General features: G+C 28.2%; 1 protein-coding gene across 1 annotated transcript; it reads left to right on the top strand.

Moving 5' to 3' along the window:
• Nucleotides 1–788: 788 nt before the first annotated feature.
• Nucleotides 789–3,507, top strand: LOC131641345 (G-type lectin S-receptor-like serine/threonine-protein kinase RLK1). The gene is made up of 3 exons (XM_058911651.1): nucleotides 789–899; nucleotides 996–1,669; nucleotides 2,559–3,507. The coding sequence occupies exons 2-3, from the start codon at nucleotides 1,197–1,199 to the stop codon at nucleotides 3,229–3,231; spliced, it is 1,146 nt and encodes a 381-aa protein (XP_058767634.1). The 5' UTR covers nucleotides 789–899; nucleotides 996–1,196; the 3' UTR covers nucleotides 3,232–3,507.
• Nucleotides 3,508–12,353: the final 8,846 nt, after the last annotated feature.

Genomic DNA, 12,353 nt, shown 5'->3' with positions numbered 1-12,353 from the left:
AAATGTAATTACATGGCAAATTAAAGCATTTTGATTGGTTGTATGTGTAAAACTGATTTACACCGACAATGCACTATCTTTAAACTCATATATATATATATATATATATATATATATATATATATATATATATATATATATATATATATATATATATATATATATATATATATATATATATATATATATATATATATATATATATATATATATATATATATATATTCTCGTTGGGCCGGTTGATGTAATTGGTAGGCCTGACATTTGACTAGTACATGTGACTCATGGGTTAAGTTGAAACGAAATGAAACACAGTAACTCAACCATGGTTTTAAATTGCGGTCCGCAACCGCAATTGCAGTCGCAATATTGCTGATGCGGTAGTCTCCGCATCCGCATCAAGCCGCAATTGCGGTGTGATTTGTAATAACACGTCTCACAACACTAGAATTCATATCAAACACCTTAACTCATGTTTCTTCACATATTTTCATCATAACTCAACATTTGAGAACTCAAAAACTCAATTTACATGTGAATTGTAACGTAAAACATTAATGTTTAGAGTTTTCTAATGGTGTTTTTCAAATTTCTCCCGATAAATATTCACACCGCAGCAGCCGCAATGCGTATCGCAGCAACCGCATTGACCGCTATCGCAACACCCGCAACCGCAACCGCATCTGCGACCGCAACCGCAATTTAAAACCATGAACTCAACTATCCCCATGCACAAAGTTGTACCTATAAATAAATAAATCACTCATGAGAAAATAACAAAAACATCAAATCTTCATAATCCCACTCCTCTATAATGTCCATAAGTTTGCATGTGGTTCAGCCAGGCCCAACAACACTGTTTTCAATCTTCTTAGCAATCCTCCTTCTACCGGTATCAGGTAATGACCACATAAAAGCTTATAGATATCTATTCATTTTAACTCTATTATAAATATATTCTAAATAATAAGCATGGTAACATCATTTTTCAAAAGGATTTCATTCTAGTGAACCAATGCAAATTCAGAGTATGGCCAGCTTCAATTTCTACAGCTGGAAACACAAGTCTTTTTAATCACTTCCATTTAGACACGGGCAACAGTTCCACAGTTTGGGCTCCTTCGACTTGGAATGGTCACGTTTGGGGCCGAACACACTGCATTAATAATTTATCCACCGGAGGAAACTTCTCGTGCATGACCGGTGATTGCGGTACTGGGAAGCAGTCATGCATTGGAATGCGAGGCGCGCCGCTAGCCACACTAGCAGAATTCCATTTAGGCATCAATGGTGTTGATTTTTATAACATTTGTGTTACAGAAGGTTTCAATATCCCCATAGCGGTGGCTCCTGTTGATGTTTTTGGTGACAGACTGAATTGCAGCAGTGCAGGTTGCCCTACAGACATTAATAATATGTGTCCAACAGAGTTTAAGGTGATGGTAAATGAGAGTGTTGTGGCATGTCAGGGAGCATGCTCTAGAGAAAATTTGCAAAAATTTTGTTGTTTGAAGAGTAACAATTCAACTTTAAAGACTTGCGACCCAAGTGCTCATTCTCTCAATTTCAAGACAGCGTGTCCACAAGCCTATAGCCACCCTTATGATAATGGGACAACATTTACTTGCTCAACTAATTTTTACAAAATCATATTTTGCCCAGCTTCCAGGTTAGACCATGCAATTCTCTCTCTATCTATTATCATTTATTACAAACTCTTTCAAAATTTTATTCATAAATTTAATTAAAAAGTTGTTTATACGCTACTATTGTGAATCAAATTATTACAATTTGACTTTCAATTAATCCTTACAAAACTAACTTTTAAAATAAGATGTGTTACTCTTTATAAACTATGTTAATGAGTTTATCTTTGATTAATGTAAAATTCTATTTTCTTCCAACCGATGAACTAGAAAAAATAATATCATTTCAAAATTTTCAAATTGATCATACTAGAATATAGCAAATCTATCTTTAACAGTAGACCTATCATCTAGAGAAATTAATAACTCTAGAGAATTCTTTTTTCTTTGATTTTGTGAATAATTCTTTTGTCAAGTTATTGAAGAAAATGATGGATGATTTTAATTCTATTGTCATGTTCCCAAATTTTATCTTGATTGGTAGTTGTGGAAGCAACACCAAGAGAAAATGAGTTAAAAGATTACGGTTCAATTTCTAACGAAAGAGAAATTACTAATCAAATAACTAAAATACTAATCATTTATAAAAAAAAATATTAAATTCTTTTATTGAATTAAACTTTTATTTTCACTTGAATAGATACTCAATTATAAGTATTTACATAAATTATAATGAAGTATACTTTTATAATATATTTTAGTAAAAAAATTTATTAAATTATCTTGTTAACCGTTGGGTGTAAATATTTGTCAAAAGGACATAGTAATGTAAAATAACTTAGAAATTATTCGCATAATATTGATTTACAAATATAATTTACATAAAATGATTAGGGTTATATTGAAAATTTAGAGATATATATATTTTTAAACATTTTTGTATTATTAATTTTATTAATTCTTATACTGTAGCACGGGTTCTTTTGATCAAAGTGTGAGTGTAGGCTACTCTCTCACTGCTGGCAATGGGACAAATCGATGGCTCTCTTCTTTAGAAGATTTTGCATTTGGGTTTTACAAACTTCCGAATGAGCTTTTCTTACTAGCAATATGGTATAACAAGATACTAAATGATTCCATCATTTGGTATGCAAATGGAGACAACCCTGCTCCTAAGGGATCAAGATTGGTATTAAATGACTCTTATGGGTTAATGCTCACCAACCCTAAAGGTTTAGAGTTATGGAGATCACCATATTTTAATTCAAGTAAAATCTCAATTGGTCAAATGAAGGATGATGGAAATTTTCAATTACTAGACCAAAATAGTGCTATATTATGGAATAGTTTCAGTGATTCTACTGACACATTAGTTCTTGGTCAAGAATTGAATTCAAATAGGTGCCTATATTCTCGACAAGGAGAGTTCAACTTCTCACGTGGATTGTTTGAACTTTGTTTGCAGAAAAATGGACATGGTTTACTCTTTAACCTAGTAAACTTTCCAACAAATACATACTACAATACTCAAAATGACGTTTACAACAAAAGTGGTGTCGTTGATCCATACAATGAACCATTAAATGTTGGTGACAAATTGATATTTGACAAGTTACGATTCTCCTTATCTATTATTAATATATAAAAACAAAAGTATCTGGAAATTACACTAAAAGCCCTCTGAAAAAACTACTAAAACTTTTCTTATTCCATGGGTAGAAAAGACTTTTAACAAAATAACTCAATATTATTGATTTGACATTAATTACGGGTGATATGTCACCCTCTTAATTTTTGTTGGGATTTTATTTTTATTTTTATTTTCTAAAATATATATTACAAAACCCTATTAGCTATTAAATGTTAATGTTCCTATTAAATATAATGTCCAATACATATACTTTTCCCATGATTTTGATCAACCGTTTTTACTTTGAAAACATAAAATCCTCCTCTACCTAAAAATGCAATAACTTTTGGCCTTCCAAATTTCTATATTAAATGTAATGTTCAATACATATACTTTTCCCTTGATTTTGATCAACCGTTTTTACGTTGAAAACATAAAATCATCCTCTACCTAAAAATGCAATAACTTTTGGCCTTCCAAATTTCTATATTAAATGTAATGTTCAATACATATACTTTTCCCATGATTTTGATCAACCGTTTTTACGTTGAAAACATAAAATCCTCCGAAAAATGCTATAACATTTCTATACATTTCTTAGGTTATATATCTACTACTAAACCAATGGAAATTCACTCTTCACTCCATCTTTTTTTCAGGTTCTCATTCTTCTGCCTATCTGTTTTACAAGATGTACAATTTTTATTTTTGGTTTTGATTTTGATTTAAAAAATCAAGTAAATTTTGTTTTGTTCTTGCAGCCTTTTAAGCAACAGTATCACTTCTTCTTCATATTTGTTTTTCAAGATGTATTTTTTTTTTGTCATTCCATCTGTTTGTTGTTGCAAATTTTTTGTAATTCCAAAACTTAATTTGTTCCCTCTTCCATCTCTTCGCGTGACTCACCACTGATGAGTCCTTTGTTTTTTTTTTCAATTTTAATCTATTGGTTCTGGAATGGTTTTACAATTTTTTTTTCTAAATCTATCGATTTTGTTATTTGTATTAGGTTTTGAAGCTCTATGAAGCCATAACACATGGCTAAGCAAGGAAGGTGAAGCATGGGAAACTCCCAAAATTGGAGGCTGAAGTACAAACGAGTTTTTATTATAATTGGATTTGTTATATTTTCATATCATTGAGGTGACAAGGCTACTATGAATAGGATAACTATAGAAATTTCGATTTGTCCACCATCTGCGATATGTGGTTTCATTTCTTCTATCATGTTTTTTTGGAATATTTGGTTTTGATTATTGTCTTAACTACGTTGAGAACATTTTGAGGTTTAGGAAATTATAATTTTTTTATTTGTTTATTTTGAGGTTTATGAAATTATAATTTTTGATTTGTTTTTTTGGCATTTAGTTGTTGATTAGAAGGAAGTTTCATTCTCAAACACTACTATAATGAACCAATAAATCCTACAAACAAATGCATTCGTTGCGTAGATAATATATTGTCTATTTCTATGTTGTGTTGTCCTTGTAATATCATAATATATCACTATATTGTCTACTCCTATGTTGTGTTTATCAATTTATTTTATTTTGTATTAGGTTTTGAAGCTCTATGAAGCCATAACACATGGCTAAGCAAGGAAGGTGAAGCATGGGAAACTCCCAAAATTGGAGGCTGAAGTACAAACGAGTTTTTATTATAATTGGATTTGTTATATTTTCATATCATTGAGGTGACAAGGCTACTATGAATAGGATAATTATAGAAATTTCGATTTGTCCACCATCTGCGATTTGTGGTTTCATTTCTTCTATCACGTTTTTTGGAATATTTGGTTCTTAACTACGTTGAGAACATTTTGAGGTTTAGGAAATTATAATTTTTTTATTTGTTTATTTTGAGGTTTATGAAATTATAATTTTTGATTTGTTTTTTTGGCATTTAGTTTGATTAGAAGGAAGTTTCATTCTCAAACACTACTATAATGAACCAATAAATCCTACAAACAAATGCATTCATTGTGTAGATAATATATTGTCTATTTCTATGTTGTGCTGTACTTGTAATATCATAATATATCACTATATTGTCTACTCCTATGTTGTGTTTATCAATTTATTTTATTTTATTTATTTTATTTTATTTCTGATTATCAAATATCATAAGAGTCATTAATGAATTGTGGTAGTAATAAATACATAAAATCAAAATTAATAAATATATTTATAATTGTTGTTAATTTAAATATAATTTATAAATCAAATATTGTTTACATAAATAATAATTTATCAAATATAACTTTTATTTTAAGACAAATAAGTAGTATAATAAATATAATTTTGATATATGTTATTAAATTAGATAATAATATAATATTCAATTAGATGTCTTTATTTCGTTTCCAATAAATAAAAATTATAATAATTAACGAATTGAAAATATGTTTAACATAAATATGTGATGGAGATAGAAACTAAATTGAAAATTGATGTGTCTAATGTGTCCACTTTCACTCATAGCTATTATATTTAATTTTTATTGTATTTAATATTTGAATGTTTCCAATTTTTAATTATTCTGTTTAATGGTAAAAAAATGTTGATGGTAAATTTTAAAATTTATTTTTTAAATTGGAAAATATATGGAGCATTTAATTAAAAAAAATATTACCCAACAAAAAAAATATTGCATTAATTTGATAAAAAAAAATCTGAAATGTTTAGATATGTAGATTATTATTTATAACAAATAGTGAAAAATGATGTTTCAAATTTGGTAATATAACACTAATTTTAAGGTAATAATATAAATCGATAAATAAAATGACATAAATAAAGCAATTGTAACTTATATATTGTGTCTCTTTTAAAAAAATTGTATTAAATCATTATTATTGAATTGGAAACTAAATCATATTATGATAATTTCATATATTATTTTTTTTATGCAAATCAATTAGTATAATAATATATTAAACATAGAAATTTTTAAGCATTTGACGGGATAAAACCACAAAATATACTTCTTGATGATGACTACAATGCTAGGATTTCTGATTTTGGGTTAGCAAAACTCTTATTGATTAATCAAAGTCACACAAAAACCAGAATTAGAGGAACCAAAGGTTATGTTGCACCTGATTGGTTTAGAAGTGCACCGATTACTACTAAGGTTGATGCTTATAGTTTTGGTGTGTTGTTACTAGAGATTATTTGTTGTAGGAAAAATGTAGAGAGTGATAATGTTATTGAAGAAAAAAGGATTTTAACACATTGGGCATATGACTGCTACAAGATTGGAAAAATGGACATTCTTCTGGTAAATGATGATGAGGCAATCAATGATATGAGTAGATTGCAAAAATTTGTCATGATTTCTATTTGGTGCACTCAAGAAGATCCATCTCTTAGGCCCCAATGAAGAATGTTTTGTTAATGCTAGAAGGAATTATTAAAGTTGAAATTCCTCCAAATCCCTACCTCTATGGTTCTTCTGATTAAAGTTTCTTCCCTTTTAAATGTAGTTTTGATCTTATTTTTCACTTTTTTATCTTAGTTCTTCTCTTAACTAGTGATACATGTCACTCAAAAAATTAAATATAAATTTCAATGGTTTATTATATTTTTTATTGTATTACTACAAATTAGCATTGCATGCAATATCATATTTTTAGGATGCTGCATAAACGTTATTTAGAAGAAAAACCACATGTCTCTTGTATGTGTTAAATTAAAAAACTTCATCTTAAACACATTTTTGAATTGTTGTTATTGTATGTTACATCGAACACCATCATCTTATGCCGAGTTTAGACATGACATTTTCTTATTGGTTAGGAACACTTGCCCCCAAGCCTGATTATGTGTGACTGAAGTGAAGCTTGTTTCCTATGACAACTCTTGGCTCTGCAATCAATTTTGATTCCTACCTTGTAGTAACTATCTTATTTTCTTGATTTACTGTCATAACCCCCTCTACTAAATTATTCCTTATTATTATGTTTTTTCGTTTAACATAGTTGTTTTGCAATCATTCCCTTGTGGGTGTAGGAATGGAGCGTCTTACTCCTTAGACACTAGACTTCAATAATTTCATTAAAAAATGTACCCATATATTACTCCCTCTAGTCCTTATTATAAGAGGAATTTCACTTTTTAGATTCATAGAGTGATTAATGTATTTGGTCTATATATGGACTAGATATATTAATCATTGAATGAATCTAAAAAGTGGATTTTCTCTTATAATAAGGACCAGAGGGAGTATTTCTCAAGCCAGGTGCCCCTCTAGGTGACTCCATAACTCGTTTGTCTTTACATTTCCACTTTCTTTATTTCTTATTTCAAGTTTGGGATTTTTGAAACTCATTTTCACATTTTCTTGCTAATACTACATCTTTGGTAAATATATTTTATCTCATTTATTTTTCAATCATAACTTCAAATTTTCATATTTGAGGAGGTGTTTCATTTCACATATACTATTATTATCTTCGATATTATAATGTCCATATATTTTCATATGGTTCGTCCAGACCTAACTACATTGTTTTCAATATTTTAAGCAATCCTCCATCCGTCGATATCACTATCAGGCATATTACTTCTCCTTCAACGGGAGAAGGGTGTTATATCATAAGACTTCTACTCCATCCGTCGATATTACAATGTGGAGGTTCTTCAAAAGACTGAATTGCATGTTCTCGATACATGTCATTTTTTTATGAATAAAATGGTTATCTTTAGATTAGTATAAATAGAAGAATCATACATTGTAATCAAGGTTCCAAAATTCATATATTTCAATAGAGAACCAGAGTACCCAATTCAAAGAGAGAAATAGCTTGTGAGGAACATGTATGAGGCTGCGTCCCTTTGTTTTATTGTTTTCATTTATCCTAAAATGAAATATTTTTCTATAATGTCATTTACTACGTTTATTGTTTAATGTCATTTATTGCACTATTCGTTAATTACTTTAATCCAAAATTTTCTCCAATTAAAGTTTGTGTCCATTTTGTTTTCGAACAAACTTTTAAATTCAGTTTGGGGACACTTTTCTTTGTACATTTATTTTGCACAGATTGATTCCAAGAATTTTCAAGTTAATATCACAAATGAACTAAACTCGTGATTATTTGCTATAAACACATACGAACAAATTGGCACGCCCAGTGAGACTTTTTGTGCTAAATTTCAAACTTTTACGAGAAAGTGTTATATTTTTCTGTTATTTTCATTTTTACATGAAATACTTTCAATGTAAGGTTTCTTATGCATTAAAGAAGTGGTAGGATTCTGGCTGAAATGGTTCATCCAACAAATACTTCCCTTTTTCAAAATAATGCTACACACACATAACCATTGGTTTCGTCGACGGTTGGAACTCCAGGAACATTAAATCCCATTGGAATAATTGGCTCAATCTTAATCCTAGTAACCACTTCGACGTCAATTCCAGGAGTGGTAGTTTAGTTACCACCAATAGAGAATATCCCAACTACCCCAACGCTACTCATGTCATTGTAGGGGATCCTAGGATCCCTAATGTTCCAAGTTTTATGCTACCTCAGGGTACAAGAGATTACACATATGGCATGATAACTACCATGATGGTAGGTTTGCAAATCTACGCTTCGATGTTTGCAGATAATGTTGCGACAATAGCGTCACTCCTAAATCCACATTTGGCATCAAGATCTGCCATTCACAACCTTGGTCAAATGGCACAACCACAAGGAGGAATTGCATATGCCCATCTAGGTATGCCAACCTTAACTATGAATTCCCTTTTATCCATGAGGCAACAAATGGATGAAAGTAACCATGAGATGGTGAACATGCTTGCGAAACATATATGTATTATTTTCAAACCATTAATTCAAAATACAAACAAGAGTTACGAGTAATTGGCCCGTCAAATAGGCAGATCTTCTGACTTCTTTGGTACGCCCCAAGCGCCAGTAATACTAGTACCTAATAATTTGGCACTTGTCGAACAACCCCCACCGAAGGTAGTTGAAGGCAACGAAGGCAAAAATGATCTTGAGGTAGTTTTGATGCAAAGAAACCAGGATGCCGACCAAATACTTAGGAACTTCCAAAAAAATATAACTAACATGATCGGACTGATTTTGGCCCAAAATGGCCTTAACGTTGAACTTAACACCTCGGCAAAAGAATCGAGGAAACGAATGGCGTCATGAAAAGTAATGACTTAACACCTTGATTTTTAAAACACTAAGGTATAGGTTTAGTATGGCATGGGTTCGAACCCAAATTTCTGTACTTTTATAAAAAAAATTAGCCTTCGCCCCTTAGAAAACAAGATTCAGTTTCCAGGAACCCCAACCCCCTGTCCCTTGTTTGGCTGACTGGGCGAGGGGAATCTTGCTGACTGGGCATGGTTTTGGAAAGCTTGCAAAATTGCAAATAATCAAACTTGCAAAACCTATGTTTCGAACCCAGGTCACTAATGTTACATTCCCACTAGCTTACCACCAAACCATGCATGTTTTGTTGTTTATATTTGCAAAAATGTTCTATATAATAATATTCCATTCTTTTATTTAGTTTTTCAATAATACTTCATTCTTTTATTTAGTTTGTTATTAACTTTTTCAGTAATATATAAATTAAAAAAGCTGTATTATTTAATAATTATATAATTATAAAATATTTATAAGTATTTTAATTAATGTTTTTTATAAAATATTTAATTAACGTTGTTAATTAACTTTTTTCATAATTATGTTTAAATGTATTTAAAATATTTTAACGTTTTTTTATATAATTATATAAATGTATTTTAAATATTTTAAATATTAATAATTTTAAATAATGATTTTAATATTTTAATAAAGATTTTAATAAACATTTTTTTTAATAATTTTAAATAATGATTTTAACATTTTAATAAACAGTTTTAATATTTCAATATTTTATAAAAAACCGTTAATTAAAATACATTTAAATATTTTAATAACTATTTTAATTGCCCAGTTTTTTTAAAATGTTAAAAAATTTATAAAACATTTTTATTAACGTTTTTATTTTATTAACATATATATAAAATATTTAAAATATACATTAAAAATACATTTATATAATTATATAATTATAAAATATTTAAAAATACATTTAAAATACATTTATATATTTTATAATAATATAATTATTAAATAATACATTTAAATATTTATTAACGTTTTTATAAAATGTTAAAAAAAATTTGTATGTACAGCTTTTTTTTTATTAAATCTATATTTATTTATTAATGTTTTTATTAAAAATATTTAAAAATATCTAAAAATTTATTAACGTTTTTAAAAATTTATTTAAAAATGTTAAACGTTTTTAACGTTTTTATTAACGTTTATATTTATTAAAAGTTTATAAAAAATTTAAAAAATATATGTTTTTAAAAAATATAAAAATTTAAATCTATATATTTATTAAAAAAAAGTAAATTAAATAAAATTATTAAAAAAACATTTAAAAAAAATTATTAAAAAAACTTTTATATAAATTAAAAAAACTGAATAAAAATGTTTATGAAAATTATTAAAAAAATGTTTATATAAATTATTTAATATTACATTTAAATAAAATTATTAAAAAAACTTTTATATAAATTAATAAATAATACATAAAGTAATATATACATATTAATAATAAATTTAAATAAAATTATTAAAAAAACGTAAATTAAAAAAAAATTATTCAAAAAACGTAAATTAAATAAAATTATTAAAAAAACGTAAATTATTAAAAAAACATTTAAATAAAATTATTAAAAAAACGTTTATGTAAAATAAATAAATAAATAAATAATACATAAAGTAATATATACATATTAATAATAAATTTATAAATAAATAATACATTATAAATATGAATATATACTTTTATTGAAAAAAAAGTAGAAAAGTAGAAAATATGTTACATATACAGATCCTTCCATATGTAAAACATGAAAGCTTCTATAGCCTAGTGGTAGAGGGAATGCATGTGAACCCCTTCGTGCTGGGTTCAAATACTGGGTTGTGCAACTTATTTATTCCTTTTCAAAGGAAGCCACGTCAGCAGCCAAACAAAGAAATCAGGCGCCCAGTCATAGCATGGAATAGGGGGTTCCTGGAAACAGAATCTTGTTTTCTAAGGGGCGAAGGCTAACGTTTTTTTTAATAAGGAGGAAAACCAAATCTCGCTACTTTGGCAGGGGGGTGATAAGGAGGAAAACCGAATCTCGCTACTTTGGCAGGGGGGTGAATAGTATTTAACCCTACATTTTTTTTTAAAAACTCGTTGCAGTACTTACAAAGAATATTACATTAATTATCCATGAAGATCATACGTTGGATCTTTAATTCCTTGATATTCTAGACTAGCAGGGGGGTGATAAGGAGGAAAACCGAATCTCGCTACTTTGGCAGGGGGGTGAATAGTATTTAACCCTACATTTTTTTTTAAAAAACTCGTTGCAGTACTTACAAAGAATATTACATTAATTATCCATGAAGATCATACGTTGGATCTTTAATTCCTTGATATTCTAGACAAGATCAAATACTGGAAAACTCTTTCATGTACGGATCTTGCATGTATTTGTTTCTGGTGAAAAAAAAGGTAAGATAATTAAAATATATAATAAAAAATATTTTCGGTACAAATAAAAGTTTAATAGAACAAACCTTGAACTCATATGATTTCTTGCTCTTGGAATCCATCGAAGAGAACTTTTCTAAGTTTCTGTATGTTTCATATGTTTCATTTAGATTTCCAATATCATAAGAGAACTTATATAATAGAAGTCCCATTGGTTTCACGCGAATCACTAATGGTGGATTCTTGAGCGTTGATAACCTTTAAATGGACGACAAATATTTGTTTAATATTGTTGATTGAAAATATGGAAGAAAAAAAACTTAACTATCATTTCGGTTTTAAAACAACCGAGGGGTTAGAGTATAATAAATTTATTTTAAAAAAACTAGTTACATTATTTACCCTGAATATTAAAAATACATTGTATGAAACAAATCTTCCCATAATATCATATAGTTTACCCATAATATTACAATTACAGCTTGAGCAAAGGTCGCATACAATATTTGTTGCATACAGTGTATTTTTAATATTCTACGTAAACAATGTAACCATTTTTGAAATAAAAAA

The sequence above is a fragment of the Vicia villosa genome, unplaced genomic scaffold (genome assembly GCF_029867415.1).
Source record: "Vicia villosa cultivar HV-30 ecotype Madison, WI unplaced genomic scaffold, Vvil1.0 ctg.003681F_1_1, whole genome shotgun sequence".
Taxonomy (NCBI): domain Eukaryota; kingdom Viridiplantae; phylum Streptophyta; class Magnoliopsida; order Fabales; family Fabaceae; genus Vicia; species Vicia villosa.
Note: the sequence above shows the minus strand (reverse complement) of the source record. Positions and strands in the feature narration are given on the sequence as shown.